The 26,088-nt window shown below is 42.4% G+C and overlaps 1 protein-coding gene across 2 annotated transcripts; it reads right to left on the minus strand.

Moving 5' to 3' along the window:
• Positions 1 to 16,999: 16,999 nt before the first annotated feature.
• Positions 17,000 to 19,432, minus strand: LOC124182986. Of its 2 annotated transcripts, XM_046570883.1 has the most exons (5): positions 19,166 to 19,432; positions 18,833 to 19,003; positions 18,194 to 18,468; positions 17,498 to 17,657; positions 17,000 to 17,208 (listed from the first exon to the last, which is right to left on the minus strand). In XM_046570883.1, exons 2-4 carry the CDS (start codon positions 18,972 to 18,974, stop codon positions 17,547 to 17,549), a joined length of 528 nt encoding a protein of 175 aa, XP_046426839.1. In that variant the 5' UTR covers positions 18,975 to 19,003; positions 19,166 to 19,432; the 3' UTR covers positions 17,000 to 17,208; positions 17,498 to 17,546. The 2 variants fall into 2 exon arrangements, 1 of the variants encoding a protein (XP_046426839.1); XR_006870899.1 differs by lacking the exons at positions 18,194 to 18,468; positions 18,833 to 19,003; positions 19,166 to 19,432 and adding an exon at positions 17,830 to 18,017.
• Between the last annotated feature and the right edge of the window lie 6,656 nt (positions 19,433 to 26,088).

The raw sequence follows: 26,088 nt of genomic DNA on the forward strand, positions 1-26,088 counted from the left end.
CGCGGCACACGCTGCCGGCCGCACATCCATGGGCGCACACTTGTGTGTGTAAACAGAAGCGCATCCTCAAGAATAAGGGATACAGCAGCGAGAGAGGGGAGGTGCCGATATTTAATTCGTAAACGAATAATAATAATTCACCCAGACGAACAAAACAGCAATTTCCGTGGCGGCAAATCTAGATGAAATGGTGCACTCTGATTGGCCTAGCGCCATCGCTTATAATTCAAAAACTATGCGTCGGACGAGCTTCCGGGAAAGAAATTCTCGGTTGGAATTTAACGAGGTATTATGCTGGCTAGTCCGTGGGAGGCAATTTAGGGACATCCTGTATATATACTAAGTATATATATCCCTATATATATATATATATATATATATATATATATATACTGGGGGGAGGTATCATCCCCTGCGCGCTTCGCGCACCAACCCCCGTTTTCATACATGGTTTGGTAAGGTTACGTTCGGGTATTTCCAGACAGATTCGGGCAAGTTCGAGTAACTTCGGCGAAGTATAGGTAGGTTTGGGGTTGTGTGTGTGGGTAGGTTAGGTCGGGTAACCCTGAGGCTAGCCTGAGCGCGTACAGATCGGCCAGAAAGAGCCTGAGGCGCGAAATAAAGGCAAGCAAGGCGAGATGCTGGGAGGACCTTCTCGGAACGATCGACGCGGATCCCTAGGGGCTGCCGTACAGGGTAGTCACCAGGAAACTGGGAGGGCTAAGGCAGCCGGACGATCCTGATACGGTGGAAAGGGCTCTGGAGGAGCTCTTTCCAAACCGCGGAGAGGCAAGAGACGATGGTGACTACAAGACCACCAACCTCCCAGAGCCGTTTACGGAAGCCGAACTGTGGGGGGCTGCAAGGAAACTGTGCAAAGGAAAGGTCCCAGGACCGGATGGAATACCGAACGAAGCCCTAACCGTGGCGGTCGAGAGTAGCTCGGAGATGCCCCTGAGAACGTACAACGAGTGCCCCCAAACCTGCCACTTCCACGAAAGGTGGAAGAGACAACAGCTGATCCTGCTGCCTAAGGGCTTGCCGAAGGAAGGAGAGGAGCAGAAGTACCGGCCTATCAGTCTGATAGACACAACCGGGAAACTGCTGGGAAAGAATGATTCACGCCAGGCTCGAAGCAGCCCTGCAGGGACCCGGGGGGCTTGCCAGCAGGCAGTACGACTTCCAAAAGGGAAGGTCCACTAACCAGGCAATCGAAGAGATTCTAAGCATCGCCACGGATGCAGACGCGCGGAAAAGACGCTTCGCTACCGCCTGCTTGTTGACGTTTTTAGACGTCAAAACGCCTTCAACGCGGTGGGGTGTGACACTATCCTTGGAACGATGCGAAGAAGACAGGGTATGCCGGCGTACCTCCTGGGCATGTTCGCGAGTTACCTGGGAAACAGACTACTCAAGTACCACACCAGAGAGGGAAAAAGAACACGCCGGCTGACGGCGGGGGCCCCACAGGGATCGGTCCGCGGGCCGCTCCTGTGGAACATTGCCTACGACGGCCTACTCCGGATGAAAATGCCCGAGGAGGTCACCACTATCGGCTTCGAGGACGACGTCGCGCTCCTGGTGACGGCGAGGACCGCGGAAGTGCTGGATATGAAGACGAACAAGGCCGTTAGAAGCGTCTGGGCCTTACTCAAGGAGAGGGCACTGGACCTGGCAGAGAAAAAAACAGAGCTCGTCGTGCTGACGAGGAGGCGCACCCTGACTGTAAATCCCATCATAGTGAAGGGACACGCGATCAGGCCAGGCAAAAGCGCAAAATACCTCGGGGTGACCGTCGACGCGAAGCTAAACTTCGCAGAGCATGTGGAGAGAGCCGCAACGAAGGCTACGACGATGGTTACAGCGCCGAACATCGGGGGCCCGCCCACAGCAGAAGGAAACTTCTAACCGGAGTGTCCTCCTCGGTCATGCTGTACGGAGCCCCGATCTAGGCGGACTTTCTGAGCATCGCTGGGAACCAAAAGAGAGTAGACAGCGTGGCGAGGGCTTGCGCACTTAGGGTCAACTCGAGATACAGAACAGTGTCATCCCCGGCGGCAATGGTCCTAGCGGGTCTGATCACACTGCACCCGATGGCAGCCGGGCGCAAAAGGGTCGCTGCGGCAGAAGCCGCGGTGGGTGACCAGGGTAGGGCAGCCAGAGTAAAGCTCAGGCGCGAGGAGAGGGAGAACACGATGCGACATCGGAACGAGGAGTGGCGCAGTGGCGAGAAGGGGGCATGGACCAGGGAGGCCATACGATCCGTCGTACCTTAGGTGGACAAGAGGTTCGGACAAACGGAGTTCCACCTCACCCAGGGGCTCACGGGCCACACCTGCTTCGGGGCGTGTCTACACCACATAGGCAGGGAGGTGACGCCGAAGTAGCATCACCGCGACGCCCCCAGCGACGACGCGGCTCATACCTGGTTCCACTGCCCAGCCTGGAAAGAACCAAGAGAAGAGATGTGGAGCATCACCGGCCGAGCTGAAAGCATCGACGAAATAGTCAAGGCGATGCTGGAGAAGCCAGAGCAGTGGGAGGCGGCCACCAGATACGTAGGACGAGTCCTGCCAACCAAGGAGAAGGCCGAAAGGCAGAAGAGAGGTGAAAACCGAGCAGTGCCCGCACGGAGCCAAGAAAGCAGGGCGGCTGCATGCAAACATAAGTGCAGCCTGAAATACAAGCACAAGATCCGCTTTGTAAAGACGGGATAACTTCACGACATGGAGCCGGGCGAACCGTTGAAGGGCGACATCTCCCGGGAGTTCGACACGACCCTCAGATTAGCTAAGGAGCATGCCAAAACTCAACGGAGGAGAGGGTCCTCCCGCACAGTCGCTGCCGCCCGACCCGGAAACAGCGGAGCGACGATGCAACGGTGTAAAAATAAGAGATGGTCCAACTGGCCTTCGATAGCGGTGATTGTTTTGTCTTAGTACGGTGGGAATCCGCTAGGGGCCTCATGCGTCGATGCGGATGAGGTAAAAAATAATGGTGGCGATTGAACCACACAGTATTTACGAAAGTTGACAGGCAATCCGGGATCGACGTTTGGGTCTCTGTCGTTTACTCAAAGGACGAGAATATGGTGAATTGTTGTTTGCCCGATTGTCGGAGCGTATGTCTAGGAGCTGACGAAAAAAACTCTTTGTTTCATGCTCCCAAGGATACTATTATATTTCAAAAGTGATCCAGTGCTCTGAAAAAATTTGGCGTCGATCTTGAATTCAATTATTTCATTTGCGAAAATCACTTCAACAATGGCGTACCTAATATATATCAGGTGACAGTTGACGATACTCTAATAAGTTGTAAGTTCTCGTTTCCATGTGATTTGTATAAGGAAGAATTCATTGCATACTGTTTACATTACTATACAGTCACGAGAATGCGTCAATCAACTAAAACCAAAAAGTCGGGAAATGGTAAAGACTAGTAAGGTAAAAGAGAAGCAAACCAAACTATACTTTACGTAAAAAAGTCACATTAAATTTTTGAAATATTTTAATATAATGATAATATTAAACCGGGACAATCTCTTGAAACTATAATACAATGCGAATGCGCCAAATAATTCAATCTCAGTGGTCGGTGAAATCGCCCCTCGGCGATGTTTTCGTCTGCTGAGCAGAGCGCCAACGTACACAAAATGTGACAAAAGCTGTAAATCTCTCGCGTGTAAAGCCGTGGATTAAAGTTATGCTGCTGTTTATTTTTACGTAGCGTGAATTGTCTAAGAAGAATATTATCGTTCAGCAATATCGTGGTCGATATCGGAATATATTCAACCGACGCAGTAAAGAATTTAACGGAAAAGCAAATATCAAATGATACAAAAACTGGGTGTTATTTATTGAAAGAAGAAATCTGAAATTTAATGTGAAATGTCATTAACAAGTGAAAGTCTGGACAAACAGAGGTAGGTAAGTAAAAACAATGTTTATTGTAAACAGATTCTTTATTTACATAAAATTAAAAATAAATGAAAGGTTGAGACCCAGTAGAAGATATTTCCAAAGTAGATTCGTTATGGTGCAGTGCTCCAGAAGTCAGTAATTAGTGCCGATGAACATGAAATAAATGAAAGAAATGAGTAACAAGAAACAAAAAAATTATTCATCTTAAACACGAAGCTTAGGAGGACAAATAGTGGCGATCAACAGCAACTGTACCCGATGCGATACTCACAACAACCCTCGCAGACATCATTGATTAGTTGACAAAGTTTCTACAGCTCCATTTTACAACAATCAATGTTCCGTTAACAAAGAGGGTTCACCAGATATCCCAGAATACAAAGAGAAAAAAAGCTATATCTAACGATCCGTGAGTTGCGATTGTGATTTTCGAGCATTGAGGCAGGTGATGTCTGGTGGCAATGCGTCTCATTAAGGATTTATGTTTTGTGCATTTTATTGGAAATTAGTTGTATCCAAAAATACCAAAAGATCCGGTCTGATAATAATAGCTTCTAATATTTACAGGTACGAAATAATTCATTGTCAAAGCGGGACTGAATTTGTCAGGCATGGAAGCATGCAAGTAAATTTCTAATTATGTGATCTTTGACTATTACAATATTTTAACATGGTTTCAATGATAAATTTCATTTTTTTTCAGCAGGCTCGAAGTTTGAACTTTGATTAACACGAGGAAAATTATGCCTTACCTGATGATCAAAACGTTTAGGTGACAAGGATCCTGGTGTCTCGAACGGTGCAATCTAAATATAATTAAATAAATATAATTAAAGTAATATAAATAAAGTAAATATAATTAACCATCGAACCAGGTTGTTCCGTCAGACACCAGGTGCCAGAGTGAATTTTATCAGGCCATCGCCACCTTCCTAACATCAGTTGAGGCAAAATTGAAGAGCGGGATATACTACAGATCATAATGACTGAAGATCCCATGATTTTACTTTGATCTAGTCAATGGCGATAAGTTTGTTACTTAACCGTTGCTGCCAATTCATTCTACCGAGGAATCATTCTGTGCACCATTGCAATTCAAGCATTATTATTGACCAGCATTATTTTTCAAACTTTATGCCATTTAATTTGGTATCTTATTTTGAAGCTTACTTTTACTCTATTCGGCATTAAATTCAGATGAATAGTTTTTCAAGTCCTCAATTAGATTGTAGGGTTGAATTTTGCTAGGCAAACTGAAATAATCTTAATCTAGAATTGTTAAATAACTTCAATTAAAAATGTTTATGAATTTAATCTTAGTAGACGGTGTCATGTGGCTAGCTAGTTGCACGATAACTTGAAACCAAATTCAATTTTACACTCTTTATAGGGTCCTACGCTAAAACTAAAGGCTTGTGAATCTCCATTTACCGCAATTATTTCTGCATTGCGTGTTAGCGTTGTCTGGAGCAAAAAAAATCTAATTTTGAGATCGGAAATGGAACCTGAAACGCAGAAGTTATTCAGTAGCACGAATTGAAAACCAGGAATTTTATAATGGTTTCTACAAAAAAGGACTCTTTCCAAATATCCTTGTTGCAAGGTGATGTTCGGAGGACTATGAACAAGATATTGTATCGGATTACATTATTTGGAAAAAAATCTTCATGAACTTCGTTGAAAATTAGATATTCATTTATTTTGATGGAACAAGGGACACAATCTTGAATCCGATAACTCAATATCCTCGTAATAATGTTCCGACATTACTTTAAAACATGATTGTCCTTGAAGCTCATTGTGACGTTGAGGCGCATTTTGAGAAAGTTGATTTTCAACTTGTGTCACAGGATGTGATCTACGTTCTTGAGTTCTACGCTTCCGATTAGATTTTCTTTGTTTCGAACCGCACTAACCTGAAATACAGAAATTATTTTAATAAATCTGATATCACTTGAATTTTCAATTTGAGTATTAGGTTCCCTTCATTAATTTAATCGAACATCATTGAAAATTTGCGAAATGAACTCTGATAATCATTGGAAAATTTTTAATAGTAATAGCAGTAATTTATTGATCAGAAAAAATACATTGACTATCAACTATTTGTAAATTTTGTTGAACTATTTTCAAGAAAAAAAAGATTCACAGTTGTATTACAGATAGTGAGATATTAAAATTTCTTGAACACTCGGTTTAACGTCTCATTTTCAAAAGTGATAAAATTCAATATTACCGCCTGAAATCACAAGAGAGTGAGAAAGTTACTTAGTTGCTTAATAGTGGCGATGATCTTTGTACGTGTGATGAATTTAATAGGCAGATAACAGTGAATATTAGAGATGTAATTATTTTGGCTTTATCACCTGTTGATAGAAAGAAATTGCATTGTTATTTCTAATGTACGAAATAATAAAAGTGATCAAATAAAGTGTTCCGACCTACCTGCTGCGTTTCTTCCAAGCACCCAACATTTAAACAGATTTATCATTTCAGTCGAATTAAGCCGATTTTCAACGAGCATAAGCATCAACTTTCCGATTCACTACCTCGACTGTTTGAGATTCTAACCTCAAAAATTCGTATGAACTATATCGCCGCCAGAAACAGAGTTCTACAGCTGAAACTCGAAGTGGCCAGCCTGCCCGAGGAGCCGATATAACTCGCGCATGCACATTGTATGTATAGTTTCAAGAGATTGTCCCGGTATACAATGCGTAATTACCTTATTATGACCCCACACATTTATTATTGTGCATCCTTCGCATGATTGATTTAGTGTGATTACCGTTTCATTTTTATCAAGAAAGCGTACCAATGAAATTTTATTTAATTTTTGGTCTTTCGATTCATCATGCATTTCATTTTCACTAATATATTGTCGGTATAGTCACATACATTCATCATACAATTATCTGCTTTTGTCAAATATTAATGTACCCATTTAATCTTCAGCAGCAGATTTGATTTTCCACATGCAAACGTCAAACTTTCGTTAATATTGACTGCTAGATCGCCGCCATTATTGTTTACCTCATCCTCACAGCACAGGGAGTATGGGGCAGTCGGGCTATCTCTTATTTTTATACCGTGGACGGTGCGCATGACGTATGGCGATGTTAACTACCTCGGTGGTAACAGAGCCATACTGTACCTAAACCGACGAGACGGGAGGCAGCAGCGCCTAGTTAATTTCACTAACCCGCTGAGCATACAGCCCCCCGGACGCGACGTAGCGGTGGTAGACGGAGTGGTCTTCACCTCGGCATGTAAGTGGGTGGGAACAGCGGAGCACGACAGGCTATTCCCGCACTACAGAACAACGATAGCCGAGGGGGTGACCTGCACGATCGGAAGACTGGCGAGGCTGCGCCAATTGTTTGAAGGGCCCGTGCGAACTCCACGCCACCAACAAACAGATACAGATACAGGACAGATACCAGGACGGCCAGCAGAATGCTGTTTCGGGACCGCCGCGCAGGCACAACGGACTGAAACGTAACGGTGGTGGGTCGTAGTGTAAGTAGTAGAGTGAAGTGGCGTAGAGTGTGAAGGAGCAGGCATAAAAAATGGTGTCACAGTAGGCAAGCGGAGAGGGTGTAGCAGATACTCAATGCAAAGGCACCAACCCTAAGCAACGCGAAGCATGAAGACAAGATTGAACCGAACATGTTGAGTGGAATAGTGTGTGTGTGTGAAGTAGTGTCGTGTATGCTGGTGAGAAGCGAACTGGACACTTGTGCGACGACGCCCCGATGACGAGCAGTGTACTTAAGGGACACGGTGGACACGAAAGGTAGTTCCAAAAAGGGCTACGGAGGCGTGACTGTCTGGTTGAGATAGCCAACGCCACGCTGACGAGCGGCGAGCAGGGCCGTTACAGCTGGCCGGTCACAGGGAGTGAGTGAAGTGATGCGAAAGCGGTTCCTCTCAGTCCTGGGTGTAGAGCGGAGGAGGGTTTTAGTCAGTAGAAATCTGACACTATCCACCAACAATTGGATGTCTTTTAAAGATTTCTTTTCATCGCTGAGAATAAGAAACATGAAAATGAAGAAAAAAGGTTGGGTTCGGCTATTGTCGGATACATTCGGGCGAATTTGGGTAACTTCGGCCGAGTTCGGGTAGGTTCGGGACCTCCGAACTCCGGCTGAGTTTGGGCTGGATTCTTGACACAGCGGCGGCGGCAGAGGCGATATCTTTAAATGATATACTACAATATTGAATGAAAATGATATGCACGGTGACCATCCCTGTAACAAGCTGACTTCCCCCTCCATAATCTAGCCCTATGATATTTTGAGAAACTTTTTGCATGATTCTTGAAGAAAATGCGACGATATCCCCGATGGTAAGGTCGACGTTTTTTGAGATTGACCGTTTTTGCGTGTGGAAGAATATTTTCGATTTTGGGACTAAAAGTATAGTTGAATTTTTTTTCGGAAAATACGCAAAATCCTGAGTGCGCGTATCAAAAATTTTTCAGGATCGGTAAAACCCATCACTTAGAAATAAATCTAAAATTCGAAATTTTTGTCGAAAATTCAGTACTTACTAGCGGAACAGGTGGAATTGAAATATCTGGCAAAAGATTCTGCGCAATGGGTTTCGTCGGACTGACTTTCTCTGTTCGCAGCTAGGCGAGCAGCAAGATTAGTAGTTTGAAAATATCTGCATTGAGACAAGCGTGACAAAAACGTCCGCATTTAAAAATATAAATGATAATCAACACGAAAACAGCATAACATGAGGTTCAGCTCGGAGGTTAGCGGACGTTCGCGCGTGGCCGATCCGGCTGATCAAGATTCCGTTATTACCGTTTGCCGAGGACGGGATGATGTAGCTCAAAAATTGCAATTCTTTAGTATTTTTTAGCTTCGGAAGGCTTGAGGTCCTTACGTTCGCACAGTTTGAACGAGTCTATCGAAGATTCTAAAATTTTCGAAATGTCAAACGTGTTACACGCCTCACATTGGGATTCTTTATTCCCATCTAATATCTTATGTAAAAATATACGGGATAAGTTTTCTTGGCTATGGAGGTAGCTTAAGTTCGAAACGTAGAAGATTTTGCAGAATGCAATGGGCTCGTTTGGATTTATTACCGGGTAACCTAGCTGTGATGCCGTACAAAGAAGCGATTCTGTTCAAAGTGAAGCCTTATTGTCGAAGGCATTTCACTCTTATTTTACACCACAATCAATTTATTCATGTTCTGGAGAACGAAGCGAGAAAATTGATTAACTTTGACACCATGTATTTACTTTCGTACGTCGAATATTTCCGCGGCAACAAGACACACGGGTGACCAACTTTTCTGTGATTCTAGCAGTAACAACGAGCGCAAGATTGCCACGACCCAGGGTTATTTTCGCGCAATGATCAAACCGGGGACAGTAAACTAAGAATCGAAATCATTTTCGTCGAAAATATGCGGTTGCATTTCGGGATTCGTTAGTTGTCGAACAAATTGATACGTGATGCATAAGAGCGAAATGACTCGCATTTGGTCAGAATGAAACGCAAGCATTGCTCTCTACTTCGGTACAAAAATCATATTATTCCTATCCACATGACAGAAGTATGTGCGAGGCACGACAGGCTGAGGTATAGTTAAAGTATGGCGGAAGTATGGCTGAGGTATGACAGAAGTAGAAGCACGAAGAAATAATGGTAAGGTATAATTGATCTACCTTTTACCTGTTATTATATTACGAGTCTCGTTCTTCGAGATTACAATGTAGTACCGCTACTTCCCGCCAGGGTGAGCCACATTCCAGAGAGTATAATAAAAATCACGCCGCCCGGCCTGTCCCCGCTGACTCATCTTCATAACGTTCTTTGTGCCAGCGAGAGTCACAGTTGAAGAGAGTTTTGTGTGGTAAATTCGTGATTCACGGGTGTTTTTGTACTTTTAACCAGAAAATACGTTAATTAAGTGTGACTTCCGTTTCCGTTTTGGATGTGAGTGGCAGGTGTGAGAAAGAGTGTGAGTGGAGAGGCGAGAATTTAGCAGGATAGCAAAGGTGAGGAGGAAAGGAAATAGGGCAGAGAAGGAGCGGGGAAGACATAGACGGGCGGACGGGTGAAGGGAATAGGGAGGCAGGAATAGAAGGGAAGGACAGTTGAAAAAGAAAAAAGGGGGAGTGTTTTGAGGTTAGGCAGAAAGAGCCGGCGGACGGCAACGGGAAGGATAAGACAAAAATAGGCGGTGACATCTAGGGAGTAAGAAGGGGGATAGAGCAGAGACAGGTAGGCGGCAGGTAGATAAGGTAGGGCGCGGTGGCGGAGAGGAAGAGTATGAGCAACGCGGGTGGCCAAAAAGAAGGGGCGAAAAGAGAAGAAGAGGAGAAAAAGAAAGGTAGACCGGGTGCAGTAGCAGCGTTAGGGAGGGATCGGAGGCATAGCCTGGGATCGGCGACGACGGTGCTAGATTTATGGAAGAGAAAGCGGGAGGAGGAAGGGGAAAAAGGGGAGGAGGATGCAGATGAGATACAGGAAAGAGAAAGAGTATTTGGAAAGAGCAGGAAAGTGCACCGGTCGCCGGAGGGCAAGACAGGTGAGGAAGGGAAGGCAGAGGGAGGGAGTATACAGGATATGCTCAGGCTGATTAGGGAAGAGTTGAAGATAGGTCTAGAGGAGGTCAAAGGGCAGGGAAGGGGGATCAGGGAAGAAATGGAAAAGATTGAAGGGAAAATGACTAGAAGGAAAGAGCAGTGGGAAGTAGAGAGGAGGGAGATGAAGGAAATGATGAGGGACCTAGGTAAGAGACTAGAAGAGGTGGACGAGCGGAGAGGGGGGGAGATGGAAAGGGTAAAGGAGAGGCTGGTAGAATTAGAAAAGAAGAGTGCAGAGGGCGGTGGGGAGAGGCAGGGACAGGGGAATGCGGAAGTGGCGCAGGTAACAGTAGATAGGTTAAAAGAGATGGAGTGGGCCATAGAGTGGAAAGAAAGGGAAGAAAGAAGGGGAAATATAGTATTGAGAGGAGCGAAAATAGAGAAGGGAAGAGAAAAGGAAGGGTTGAAAAAGATTATGCAGGTGATAGGGGTAGAGGTCGAGGTAAAGGATATGTGGGAGGTAAGCGCGAAAAAGGGGGCAGAAAAGGGGATATGGATAGCAAGGCTAGGAAATAGGGAGCAAAAGAGTCAGGTAATGGGAAGAAAAAGCCTCCTCAAAGGGAGGGAGGAGAGAATAGAGGAGGATCTCACCTGGGCAGAGAGGAGAATGAAATGGAAGTTGGGGGAGATAGCAGCTATCGAGGAGAGAAGGGCAAACAGAGTAAGTATAGGGTATGCAAAGATCCGGATGGAAGGGAAAATGTGGAAGTGGGATGAGATAGGAGAGGTGCTTAGGGACGGTGCAGGGAGAGAGAGAGAAGAGCGGCAAAGGGAGGGGAGGGGAAAAGTAGGGGAAAGCGATAGGGAAAGGACAGCAAGCGAGGAAAGACAAGAGGGAAGTATAGAAGCACAGGAAGGGGTACGTAGGGAAAGGCAGTCGGTGGAATGGGTAGTGGGGGGGGGGGGGGGGCAGAGGCAGGGGGGAGGGAGAGAAAGAGGAGAGAGAGGGGGGAGTAGGCGAGACGGAAAGGGAGGGGTGGAAAGTAGTTTTCTGGAATGTGGCGAGGCTCGCGAGAAAGGATGAAGATTTCTGGAGGGGGCTGGGGAGTGGAATGTAATATTTCTGATGGAGACATGAATAGAAAAAAAGGGGTGGCAAAGGATTAGGAATAAGTTGCCAGCAGGGTATAAATGGGAAGTGCAGTATACGGTGAGAAAAAAAAGGAAGGGGAGAGCAATAGGCGGAATGCTATCAGGGGTAAGAAGGGAGATAGTGAGTGGGGAGGGAGGGAGGGAAGAGGTGAAAGAGGGCATGATAATAAGGAAAATAAGTGTAGGGGGGGAAAATGGGTTGTAATAGGAATATACGTAAATGGGGATCTAGAAGAGAAGATAGGGGAATTGAAGGAGCGGGCAGAAGAGGTAGAGGGAGGAGCAAAAGTGCTAGTGGGGGGTGATTTTAATGCCAGGACAGGGCAGGAGGGGGGAGGATGTTGGGGGGAAGGAGAGGAGGAGAGTAGGAGTAGGAAATCAAAGGACAGGAAAATATACTCGGAAGGTAAGCAGCTGGTGCAATTTTCGGAAGAGACAGGATGGGCAATAATGAACGGGAACATAGAGGGTGATGAGGAGGGAGAATTTACGTATGTAGGTGGGGCGGAGGTGACGGTGATAGACTACGCTATAGGAGAAAGCGGGGTAAGGGATAGGGTCAAAAGGATAAAGATTGGGGATAGGGTTGACTCGGATCATCACCCGGTAATAGTGTCGATGAGGGGGGCAGTGACTAGGACAAGGAAGGAAAAAATAGTAGGGGGAACTAGTAGAGGAGACTGGACAGAGGAGGGTAGGATGAGGTTTAGAACAGAAGTCAAATGGGAGGGGATAGGAGAAGCGGATGTAGGCAAAGAGATAGAGAAAAGAATAAGGGAGTTTAGACGAGCCTTAGATGTAGGAGGGAGGGGGAGGAAAGCGAAAAAGGGATAGTGGGATGAGGAATGTAGGCGAAAAAAAGCGGAAGTTAGGCAGAGTCTAGGGAAATGGAGAAAGGGGGAGGGGGAAGGGGACGCGTGTAGAAAGGAAAGAAGGGAATATAATAGGCTATGCGAGGAGAGGAAAAAGAAAGAAAATGAGGGTTTCATAAAAGAAGCAGCAGAAGCAAGGACAGAAAGCAAGGTATGGGAGATAGTTAACAGGGAAAAAAAGAAGTGGAAGAGGCTGAATGAGGACATAGGCGATCAGGAGAGGGGGGAGTATTTCATAGGATTATTAGGCGGAGTGGAAAGCAAGGTAACAGAAGGCGGGGGGATGGCAAATAGGAAGGGCGACGGGGAAGGGGAGCTGCAGAGGGAAGAGATTAAAAAGGTGATCGGAAAGCTGAGGGATGGAAAGGCACCAGGGGGGGATGGAATAGTTAGCGAGGTATGGAGGTATGGGGGGGAAGAAATGGAGCAGTGGATATGGAAAACATGTAACAGAGTTTGGGTGGGGGAGGGCTGGCCAGAGGATTGAAGAGAGGGATTGATAGCGCGCATAGTAAAGCAGGGGGAGGGGAAAGGGGTAGAAGAGTACAGGGGGGTGACGGTAATGCCAACTTTATATAAGGTGTATGCGATGGCATTAGCGGATAGGTTAGAAAGAGAGGTAGAGGAGAAGGGCTTGATACCGCAAAATCAAACGGGATTCAGAAAAGGCATCGGTACAATTGACAATGTATATGTACTTAATTATTTAATCAATAGACAGGTGGGAAAGGACAAGGGAAAGATGGTGGCGTTCTTTGTGGACTTGAAAGCGGCGTTCGATTCAGTGAACAGGAAGGTGCTGTGGGAGACTATGGAAAGGAGAGGGGTGAGGGAAGAGCTAAGGGTAAGGATAGAGGAAATTTACAAGGAAACAAAGAGTCGGGTGAGAAGCGGGGGAAAGGTAGGAGAGGCGTTCTGGACGGCGAGGGGGGTAAGGCAGGGATGCCCGCTCAGTCCGCATGTGTTCAACCTGCTGCTGGCGGATTTAGAAGAGGAAATGGGGAGAGGGAGAAGGGTTGGGGGGTGGAGTTGGCCGGCGGCAGGGTATGTACGTTAGCTTATGCGGATGATATAGTGCTACTAGCGGAAAGTGAAGAGGAAATGGAGGTAATGATTAGGAAGTTAGAAAGGTATATGGATAGGAAAAGGCTAACGGTAAATGTAGGGAAATCAAGGATTATGAGATTTAGGAAAGGAGGCGGCAGAAGGAAAAATATAGATTGGAGATGGAAAGGGAAAAAGATAGAGGAGGTGAAAGAGTTCAGCTATCTAGGGTATAGAGTAAAGTGCAATGGGGTACGGGAAGCACAGGTGAAAGAGAGAGTACGTAAGGCAGGGGTAGTAATGAGGTAGGTATGGGGAATAGGAAAAAGGTTTGGGAGGGATTGGGAAAAAAGGATTTGGTTATTTGACAGGCTAGTATGGACGGTAATAGAGTATGCATCGGAGATATGGGGGTGGAGAGAATGGAGGGCGGTCGAGGCGGTACAGGATAGATTTTTGAGATGGACATTAGGAGTGGAAGGGCGAACACCGGGATATTCAGTAAGAGAGGAATTACAGAGGGAGAAGGGCATGGAATTTTGAAAGGAAGCTGGAGAGAGGGGAAGGTAGCGAGTTAGCTAGGAGATGCTGGGAAGAGATAAGGGAAAAGGCTGAAGCTGGGAGGCAGGGATCGAGATGGGAAAGAGAAAGGGAAAGTTTCTTTGCGGAAAGGGGAGCAGAGAGTAGAGAGGTAGTCGCGAGAAGGGAGAGGGGCGAGATGGAGTTTAGGGAAATAGAGGAGAGAGAGAGGGAAGAACAGAGAAAAGAGAGGTGGGAGAAAATAAGGGAACCGAGGTACAACAGATGGTACAGGCTAGTGAAAGGAGAAGGGATATCAGGGTATCTGGGAAAGGGATGGGGGGGAAAGCAGGTGGACAAGGGTGGCAAGATTTAGATTAGGAAGCGAGATGAAGGAGGCAAGGTACTGGGAAGAAGAGGAAAAGAGAAGGTGTAGAATGTGCGGGGGGGAGGAGGAAACATGGGAGCACGTATGGGAAAGGTGCGTGGGCTGGGGTAGAAGGGGGGAAAGCTGGCAGGAGGTGGTGAGGGAGATGTTAGGTGAGGAGGGGGTGGGAGAAGTCTGGATGAGAGAACTGGAAAGGATCAGGGATGTACAAGAGAATGAAAGAGTGAGAGATGAATGGGAAATGGAAGTCGATTAGGATAAGGACGAATAGGAAATAGAATAAGGTAAAATAGGATAAGGTTAAGTAAAGATAAGGATAAAGAATAAGAAAAGGATAAGAGGGAAAGTAAGGGAATGGCAAGGCAACGGCACAGGGCACAGGCAATTAGAAATTAAGTAAGGATAAGGTAGGAAGTAAGAATAGGGTAAGAATAGGTTAAGAAAACATGTAAAAATATTGTAAAGGAAGAGGAAAAGGGAAGTCCTTGTAACCCCAAGGGGAGCAATAAATATTACATCCATACATACGTTAATTAAGTGTAATTGTTATTTGATTTTTCGGAAATGGGGAAAGACAAAAAGCGAAGCGGGGAAAGAGATTCTGGTGGAGAAGAAATAACGAAGAGACTGCGGAGGTTAGAGAAAGAAATCGAACGCAAAAAACAACACAACCGAATAAAAGGTAGGTAAAAAATGAACTGTTATGTTTCGGTGGGTTCTCAAAAATTTTCCGGCGACATGTACTCGTTTGTGGGAGACATGCTCGTGCGTTCGGGCTCGTAAATTTCGCATGTAGGAAGCGATAACCACGAGTGCCATTAACGGCCATCTTGTTGATTCAGTCAGACGATCTGACGAAAACAAAGTGAACACTGAAACTAACGAGCTAAGACAGTCGCGTGCAACGTCTCAGAAAGACGTGGTGAATTCTCCTGAGGGCCAGCCTCTTTGGGGGCGTCCATTAATTACGTGAGGTGTTTAGGGGGGGGAGGGGATCGAACCGAATCTGACTACATCTCACTTGGGGGAGAGGGGGGGTCTTGGCAAATGTCACGAAATTTTTTCTAACAGAAAACGGTGTGAAACTGCGTTATAATTAAGTTAAACCAAAGCTAGATGAAAGTAAACAACGTGTCTTGAATAAAATATGGCAAAATCTGACACAATTCAGCCGACGTTTTTATTAATTTAAAATGAGTTTTCAAGATTATTATAATGCTCACGTCAAAAGACACGTCTTAAAGACAAAAAAGCGCTGTCAGGAACAGGTGGTAAAGTTATGGAACACAGCAAAACATAATTTTCCGAAGAAAGAAGATTTGGTTCAGCACGTTCAACATGAGATCAACGAGCTTCTGAGAGAAGCGGCGGAGAGAAAGGTTCGAAATACTTTAGCGTTCCTTTATAAGGTAGGTTGAATCCTTTTTTTCTTTCTTTCATTTCTGTTTCGCAATAGTTCAGTATTTTAAAATTTTCTGTTATTTTAAAAATCGTACACTAACTTAATGTGAATTATAAATACATTTAAATGAGCTTCTGTGTGCAAGCGACAACGGCTTAGAGTGGCTAAATCAGAGCGAAGTTGAAGGAGCAGATGATTTCATTGAAAATCACTTGGATATGTTGGTTCCAATAGTCACTGTTGAGACCGTGCACGAGTCTCCATGGACTGAATTAGAATGAATATTTTATTAATTTTCGTTTAATTATTTATTATCTAATTTTATCACTGTGATTCAAGATCACAGCAATATTCTCATGCAATACTAGTCTTAAATAAAAATAATTAAGCAAATTGTGTTTTTTTTTTTTTTTAATAAATTCAACGCTTTTATACCCAAAATAGATATCTTGGAAAATCTCACGTGAGATTGGTGCAGGGGGGAGGGGGTCGAGAAAAATCTTACAATATCTCACCAAGGGGGGAAGGGGGGTCAAAAAATTCTCAAAACTACCTCACGTTATTAATGGACGCCCCCTTTCAGACAGATCTCTGTCTATCGAATCAAGGCCACAGACAGCCCAGATTACAATATGACTTCTGGAAGAATGTAGGAACAGTTCTTTTTTATGGCTTGGACGTCACAATAATCATCAGAATGAACTGTTTTAGAAGTTCCTAAGACGTCGTATGCGCCGCTTTATGAATAAATTAAGACTTCTTAAAAAAGAGCTGTCAAAGAATTCTTCTTACTGACTTCATAAATAAGAATTCTTTATGAACTTATGTTTATGATTCATAAAAATGGCTCCCCTGAGAATTCATTTTTCTGCGTTCTCAATAATGAACTCTTGAACAATTCATTTTTTTGATGTCTGAAATATGATTACATTAAGACTTCTTATTTCAGAACTGGAATATTTTATTGTAGGTATAAAAAAAATTTTTTTCATTATTAAATACAAGAATATTTATTGAAATTGAGTATAAGTACAAAATGATATGAATAAAATGGTAAATATTATATATAAACCATACATAGTTATTGTATTATATAGAAGTAATATCATTTTATTAAAATAAAACAAGTTTTTATATATTTATGGACAGTACATAAAGCAAAAGAAATAAATTATTTGTTTAATTGAGAGAAAAGAAAGAAGAAAATAGTTAAATAGTTTCATTATGTTACTCTTTGTTCAGTGCTTGGTGTTTCTCATTCGTATACTTAACCCGATCACTGGCATGTTGAAGCCAATTTTTTATTGCGTCATTAAGTTCTGCTAATGTGCACCGTGGATTACACTTAATGATAGTGCCTAAAAGTATAAAAAATTATTATTTTAATATACGATTTTTTTCAAAAAAGAAAAATACTAAGAAAGAAATTTTTTGACGCTAAGTAGTCCTAAACATTATTTACTACAAGTTTAGTGCAAACTAATGGTATAAAATTTTCTGAATACATATCATTTACATTAAATTATCGACAACTTCTACACCCATAATTGTGATGAATTTGAGATTAGAAATCATGATTTCATAAAAAGTTTAAAACAATATTTTAAATAATTTAGAATCAGGCATAAATGAAGATAATAATCTTACTTGTCAGAATGTTCACGAAATTCATCTCCTTCAGGGATATAGTTTTTTTTTAACCGCTCCAGGACAGTTTACAACTGAAGTTATTATCTAAAATAAATGCTAATACGTCCCGGACGTGTTTTTTTCCATCAGCTACTTTTCTAAGTTCAATAAGTTTTGTCTGAAAAAATAATTTGACACAATGTTGCATTAATTGGAGGAGATTAATGAAGAATTACAAATGTGGTTGAACTATTTATCAGGATTAAAATAAAATTAAAAAAACGTTTCTGTAAAACAAAAGAAAACCCAGAAATAAATCAACCAAAAAAATTGAGCTTAAATGTTCTTACGTATTGTGCATGTGCTTCTTTATTATTCAGTAAGGTTTGATTGAATTGCGTCAATGATTCAGTATTCTTCAGAGTAAATTCAGGCAAAACATTGAGAACAGAGGTTGAAGACGTCTGTATACAGTTTGAAGTTACATTAGAATTTAGGACCATAAATAAGTATGGTGTCTAATTTTCGAAACATGTGATCCAGCTTCGATCGACATGCAGCTGTTAACAGAAAAGATACATCACTATTTTTAAAACCAAACAAAAGAAATTGCATAAAATTTTAATTGATAGCAAAAGACTATTAGAATTCTAAACATTAAAAAGTTAATGCTATATTGTTATCAGAAAAATATCAGAATTGAATCGCACTTACGACAGCAGGGACAAACTGGCGCATCAAATTGGTTGGCAGCAGTTTGTTTTTGTCCCTCAGAACCAGGCTGAGTTGCATTATTGTTAGTAACCACTGTTTTTTTTCACTGTTTTTCTGATGTATGATCTCATTAGGCATCTTGTCTTTGGAAGCATTGTCTAGTTGAGTTGAATTATTGTTCTTGGCATCGTCATTACTTCCATTATTTTTCTTAATAAAAATATGTTGTGGAGCTTGAGAACTTTTATCACCTTCAGCAAGAACAAAGGGTAATTCTATATAAAAGAGAAAAATAATTATTAAATTTAGCATGATGAACTTTAAACAGCTATATCAATGAGATTTGTGAAATACCTAATAACGGTTTCAATACTAGTCACCAATATCTTTTTATTGCTCGTTTCGTGTTCTCTTAAATGATTGTATTCTTCACCGTCGAAGAAATCACTATAATCTAAGGGCTGAGTTTCTAACAAATCATCAGAATCGGCAACGATTTTATTGGACTTATAGTCAAAATTCTTTTCAGGAAGGCTCTTATTTTTTTGGTTATTATCTTTCTCTAAAAATTTTAAACAATCAAGATTTAATTGATTTATAATTATTATTATAAATATATATACTAAATAAATACTACACCTTCTTCATTATCGTCGCTCGACTCCTCGGATTTTTGATAACGTAACAGTAGTTGCCTCGTACGCTTTGATGGATTATTTTCCTTGTCATCAATATTCAGAACGGTAGTTTCGTCACTTGTTGCCAAATGAACAGCAGCCATTTCTACTTGTCTTGCCGTATCAAAGGTTTCTAAAAGAACCAAATTTCAAGTTAAGATGAAAAATATGGGAATTAATAAATTTTGCTTTCAAAATCGAGCTTAAAATATTACACAATTTTTTCTGTCATCGATTGTAGCTTAGTTAATTTTTCATAATAAACATTAATTTGCTACAATAATAGTTCGTGTACTGTATGGTCCAAGCAGCCTTGTATATTTTATCTGCAGCCAGTTACTCTTGGGGTCTATTCTTCTTTTACAAGCAGTTGTCGCATTTTCGTTTTGAGGAGGCCGTTTAATTAGTTTTGTATCTTCATCTACCCAACTTTTCGCTACCGTCTAACATCAATCCTCACAAAAAGCAACGAAATACATCCTAAAAAAAAATTAAGTTATTAATAAAACTAAATGTGAGGTTAGTTTTTCTTTTTCTTTTAAACTATGTGTTAAAACATGAAATATCGATGAGTATAAAATTGTAATATTAATTATTATGTGTTATCAAAATAAAATGTTAATAATCATGAAGAAAACGTTAAATTTACCTTAATAATTGTTCGTTAAAAAATTGTAGTTGAAGATTCTTGGCTTCTGGAAATTACACATGGACCGATATTTACTGTTTAGATGTATACTGGTACTTACAAATAAACTTAGATGGCATGTCTGTAGCACAGCGCGAAAATTGAAGTTGCAATTGTTATAATCGATATAAAATGTGTAGGATAAATAGATGCGTTTCAAAAAATTTGTTGTTTATTAATATTTTTGAACAAAACATATAATAACAAAAATTAAATTTACTAATAAACTACAATAAATGAATGATATATCTTCGAAATGTTTTAAATTTTGAAATAAAATGAATCAAAATTAATATTTTTATCATAGAATAACATTCAGTTCGAAGAATGAATCAAAGGGAAAAAATAAAATGAATCATCACATGGTATGAATAAGAATTCTGATGAATAAGAATTCTATAATACATCACATGGTATACAAACGGCTTTTTTAAAAATATCACTTGCTCTAAAATTCTCAGTATCAGCTGATCACTTATTCCCACTAACTATATGAATTAACTTCGAGTCAATAGGGTAATTTTTTAAGCTCTCAGAGTTAGTCAACGTTTGTCCTTGCAATATGATTTCATTACTTTTCATATTAATATTGTTTATTCGAACAATGTCATGATTAATAGTGTAACAGAATTCATCACAAGTTTGGGAAGCACTGAATGTAAAATTTCCATAGTCAATTTTATCATGTGAAGGAACTCCAATTCTCTAAGACTTTTTGAAATTAAAATTACTTACTTCAGGCTTAGTCAAACGTTGTTTTATAGTTTGTTTGAAACCACAATTGACTCGTTCTTGAATTCGCTTGTTTAATTGTTGCAATGGTTTGTCACCTTTCTTCAAAACTTTTTAAAGAAAATATAAGTAACTTTCGAATGAAAATGCACTAAATGAGTCTAAATTACCAAATTTTAGAACATCGTCAGGTAAATGCACCAAGTTATGCACATTGGAAGTCACGAAATTTTTGCCATACAACTCCGCGCTTTCATTAACAAAATATTTTAATAATCTCCTTGCGCACGCGTTGTTGTTAATACAATCAGTTTCATCGCATAAAATCCTTATCGCACATTGTAAACAATTAAAATGATACATGTATTCTTCCGGTAAATAATTTTTTAGACCAATAGAACCCACATATAGTAAAAATAATCTCAGCTCTGTTGCCTTCCATCGATCAATTTCATCTAATTCTCGAGTTTTTCGAACAAATTCTGACGGTATCCAACTCTTTATTAAAGTTAATACATCTGAAATTTGTTGTTTTTTTTTATGGTTAAATTTCATTAATGTTTTTTCATTTACACGAAATCCAGTGATCCGTGATTTTAGAATTTTTTTTGCAACTCCGAAACAAACTAGGTGCTTATATTCCACAGGGAATTGGGAAACCATACCAATTTCAGTCTCTTCAAATTTTGATTTTCCAAGACGATGGTCTTCATTAACACGTTTAATAAAATTATCATCTGTACGTGTCGGTGCATCGGTCGATAAAAATCTCATTTGATAATTTTGATAATCACCCTCCTGCATACATTTGATGCAGCCATAATAACCTGAATGTCCCTTCGTACATGTCACATAAGAACGAGCTGGAGAATCGCAGATGACAGCTCTAATTTCCACAAAAAATTGACAATAATTATACTTGAAACCCGTCAAATGCAGAATTTTGTATTCGTTTATAAACTCTTCGAGAAATTCATTGCAGTTTTCAGGATTATTAAATCCATGATATATTCCAATCACAAAAAGTGTAGCAATTATTAGAAATACTTCAGCTAAAATAGGATATAACTGTCTTTTTTGAGCTTTTTGAAATTGGCAATCCATCGATGTGAACATTTATAAGAATATTTTTCGCAAATTTATCTATTCCAATAGATTTCGACTGGTCAATTAGTTTTCGCTCTAAGCCATAGTGAAAGTATTCCCCAGGTTTAACGGAGCGAATGACAGTAGTTTGAGGTGTATTGAATAGGGTACGTGGATCTGTAGGTAATTTTTTTTATTCATCAACTGAGTTTACATTGATGAGCATTTTTAAAAGAGATCCGGTGGCCGCTTGACTTATATCATATTGGCATTGCCATTGTCCTATTTGAGTCCTTAAATCAATTGTTGTATCAGGATCAATGATTTTAGTTTGCACAGGACCAACATCGACATCTTTCACATTATCATCAGAAATTATATCATCTTGACGTTCAATGGAACTTTCTGGCAATATCAAATTATTAAAACTTGTACAACCAGCAGTATCTTGTTTATCATCAGAAAAACTATTCACATCGGGCCTCGTTAGCAGTGGAGAAGGAATTTGTTGCAATAGTGATCCGTTATTGACTCTTTTTAATCGCCGATTTCTTTGGCTTTTCGACAATTCACCGAAAGGCTTTCGGGTGGTCATTATCACCTATTAAATTTGAAATGAAATTTTTCAGTATTGAGTCACAAATAATTGTATCCTTTAGCTTTGTAAAATTCTGCTCACAAAACAAAGACAAAATGTTATAAAATATGAAAAAAAAATTAGATATTAATAAATGAACAATATTACCTTAATTCGTCTTATAATTGATAGAATCCACACTTAATAATTTTTCAAATAATTTTAATGTTTATAAATGACTGATAAATAAATTATTGATGTCCATAATTTCTATTCATTTTTGGTTGTAATGCACATGTCACGAGCGCCGCACATTTATTCGGACTATATCACCGATTATGTCAATTATTATTATCTCTAGAAGCAAGGAAGCATAGCATAAACATATTAGTTAGTCTATATAAAATATTTTATTATAACCAGTTCGTGGAGTAACCGAGCGGAACGGCGTAGTTGGACGGCCAGCAACGTCAGCGTCTTCGCGCCCGCCGGATCCCGGGTGTAATCAACACCGGGATGAGGCGAACGCGAAATCACGCGCTTCGAGGATGACTGTCGCGAGGCGAGCCTTTGTTCCGGAATTATGTAGTTAGCGAAAACCCCGAATTGTAAATTCAGCGAAAACTCGCTCGCCACCCGACGTTCCAAGGGGTGTCGGACGAGCGAGCGAAGGCAGTCCCGTCTTGAGGCGGTCTGAATAACGACATCAGCGGAACCCGGCTCCTTCGAAGCTACCACGTATAGAGCTATAAATCCTTTTTCCGAAACCGACGATTAGAGCGTAACTCTCTAATCTACCCACGGCCGTAAAAGGTTACTCGCGTCGCGGTGTAAGTCTTACGAAGATAAAATAAGTGCAAGCGTTAAGCCACGAACTCTATTGAGCTGTGTAGCCTGTGAGTAAGTGTGTGTGAAGGCGTGTATACTTCGGCGAGTTCGAAGCCGAAGCTGCGAAGCGAGAGAGGGAGAGAACGTGAGTAGTATAAGACCAAAATAATTGTAAGCTTCCTTGTTTCGAACCTTCTCTGCTTTTTAGTTTTTGACCTATTAAACATTTTAACTTGGCTTTCCATCAAAACATTGGTACGATAAATTGAAATCTTCCAAACCTATTCCCAGGGAACGCCCTGTAGAGGACATTCACCTCCCAACCCACCTAGGAAATAAATATAAACCTCCGTGAGAACTTAGAGGGTTGAAGCCGTCGCGTGCGAGACCGCTCCGCACGTGACAGGTTAAACTGGTGTCAGAAGTGGGACAAGAGGTGATTTTCCTTGGGAATTGGAATCGAGGATTCAATTTTTTTTTAGTTGGAATTCAAAACCACAAAAATTTTTCGAATTTTTCTTATTTTCAACAAACGAGCGAGTCGAACTATACGTAATAGAATCGCTTATCCTTTCGATATCCTTCCCTACCCCCGGACTTACCAACATGCCAAATCACGCTCAGGCCAGAGACGCCACCGATATGACGGCCGACCTGGTCGCCAGTGTCTCCACTATGGTGGAAAATTTGACTATTCAAAATAATTTCGCGAACATTCCCGAATTTGACGGGAAGAACATGCCGTTACGGGATTTTTTGCAAGACATCCAGAACGCGTCCATGTTCGTGCCAGCCGCGGCAGAATCGCAGTACCTCGGCGCAGTAATATCGCGATTACGCGGGGACGCGCGAAACTGCATCTACGGCGAGAAGGTCGAGACCATGGCCGGGTTGGTGAAACTGTTGAAAAATCGACTCGCCCGCGGACATACTTACGATTACTATACAGAGGCGCTGTCGACGGTCCGGATGAAACGCGATCAAACCGTCGGGCAATTTTACGATAAAGTCCGAATTTTGCTAAGCGGGGGAAGAAGCGCGTTCAGGTCATATTTTGGCATCGATCCGCCAGAACTGAACCGGGACCCGCTACATCGAATCGCGCTAGGTTCGTTCATAAAAGGGTTGCCTACCCATATCGGAGCCGCGGTAGATTTGCGAGAGCCGGAAAGTCTCGAAGCATCCTTCCAAATCGCCGAAAAGCTAGCGCTTCGAAGTAGCCGATGGAAAGGAATTGGTTCGAGCCAGGACGAATCGGCGCGTGTTCTTTACGCTCGCTATAACTCCCGAACTCCGTCGCCGACGGCTTGGGAAGGTAAACCGACGTCTGCTTATCGAAGCCAGTCACCACAACCGGCTACCGGATTTTTTGAACCCCCGCAAACGTCTGATAACCGCGAGGTTGCCACGGGAAAGTCATACTCTAGTCCGTTAACACCTTGCGGATATAAATATTGCTGTAAACAAACCAGGGGTTGCCCGTGCTGCCCATTAAAGCAACGGTCACCTCCGGGACGTTCCCCGCAAAGGGAGCCTTTAAACTGTCCTGGGGCTCGCCGGGCAAATTCCCCTGCGGGCCCGACCGGAGTGAGCGAGTCGAGTCGACCCCGAGAACACCAACAGTCAGTGAGGTTCCTGGAGAACGATGTCTCGTTCTCTGGACCCCCACCGACCAGGAGAGCCCAGTAGTCGAACTAAGTGCTCCCGAACTTCGTAACAAGAAGGGAAAATTCTGTCTTGACACGGGTTCATCAGCCAGCTTAATTAAACTAAATGCCCTCGATCCAGACTTAATTGTAAACACTGACGATAAAATATGGGTAACAGGATTAGAGGAATCGGATATTCCGACACTCGGCTCAGTTGTCCTCCACATCTCTGAAAAACCAGCCAAGTTTTATGTGTTACGAAACCTGCCGCTGAGAAGCGACGCATTAATCGGTAAACCTTATTTTTTCGCGGAAAAAGCCGAAAATTCATTTCACCATAATACTCTAGTTACCTCAAGCGATCCCATCCGACCTAAGCCTTTCATAGGCCTACCTCCTTCCGACGCAGAACCTACAAGGCGCTTGTTAGCGGCGAAAATCGCTTCGGAGAAACGAAGTTATAAACTGCGCGAGCGTACGAGTGAGCAAATAAGCATCCCTTTAAAGAACGCGAATCTGAAGGAGGGATACTTACCGCGAATCAAAACTCAACCGGGTGTGTTTATCGGAGAAAGTATCGTTGCTCCTACGGGAGGATCGTGCTACGTCTTAACAATAAACACGCTATTCGACGACATCGAATTAGAAATCGAGCCTCAGGAACTCGAAGATTTCGAGCCATATCGGGAGAACGGCTATTGGAGCGGCGAAAGCTCCGACGGTAGCGGTGTAGAGACTACTCCGCCGACGGATCGAGTAGAAGCCATAATTAAATCACTGCGGTTAGATAGGCTCAATGAGGTAGAGCGTGCACATGTTATAAGTCTCATCGAGGAATACCCTCACATGTATAAGCTACCAGGCGATAGATTGCGATGCGCGGATCAAGTTCGCCATCGGATCCCGACGGTGGACGAGCTCCCGGTAAACGCAAAACAATACAGATTTCCTGTGGTGTATCGGTCGGAACTGGAGCGGCAAGTTGAGAAAAAGCTAAGTGAGGGAATAATTGTTCATTCACGCTCCCCGTATAACTCGCCGGTCTGGATAGTTCCCAAAAAAACCGACTCTCAAGGGAATCCGCGGATGCGCATGGTCATCGATTTCCGTAAACTGAACGAGAAGACGATTTCCGACGCGTACCCCCTCCCGAATATGATAGAAATACTCGAACAGCTGGGAAAAGCTACGTACTTTTCGACATTCGATCTAGCGAGCGGCTTCCAGCAGATCCCGATGGATAGGAGAGACGGTCCAAAGACAGCGTTTTCCACGATAAACGGGCACTACGAGTACGCTCGCATGCCCGTAGGTCTCAAAAACGCGCCCGCGACCTTTCAGCGCCTGATGGATCGGGTGCTGATTGGGTTGCAAGTGACAGAACTGTTCGTGTATCTCGACGATATTGTAGTATTTGCGGAAACTCTCGAGGAGCATAAGACTAAAATCCGGCGTCTCATGCAACGTCTCGAGGAAGCTAACCTCGTCCTCAAACCGGATAAATGTGAGTTCTTGCGTAGCGAAGTCGCGTATCTCGGGCATATCGTTAGCCGCGACGGGTTGCGAATGGACCCGAAGAAGCTAGAGGCAGTGTGTAAATTTCCGCACCCAAGGACGCAGAAAAACGTGCGGCAATTTCTGGGACTCGCCGATTATTA

This window comes from Neodiprion fabricii, chromosome 5 (genome assembly GCF_021155785.1).
Source record: "Neodiprion fabricii isolate iyNeoFabr1 chromosome 5, iyNeoFabr1.1, whole genome shotgun sequence".
Classification (NCBI taxonomy): domain Eukaryota; kingdom Metazoa; phylum Arthropoda; class Insecta; order Hymenoptera; family Diprionidae; genus Neodiprion; species Neodiprion fabricii.

Excerpts from the sequence above, each read along its gene's own strand:
- LOC124182986 (XM_046570883.1), bottom strand. The coding sequence starts at position 18,974 with ATGGCTGCTGTTCATTTGGCAACAAGTGACGAAACTACCGTTCTGAAT. Across the intron at positions 18,469-18,832 it reads GAGCGACGATAATGAAGAAG|AATTACCCTTTGTTCTTGCT; the intron begins GTGTAGTATTTA and ends TCTTTTATATAG. Across the intron at positions 17,658-18,193 it reads GCCAGTTTGTCCCTGCTGTC|ACAAAACTTATTGAACTTAG; the intron begins GTAAGTGCGATT and ends TTATTTTTTCAG.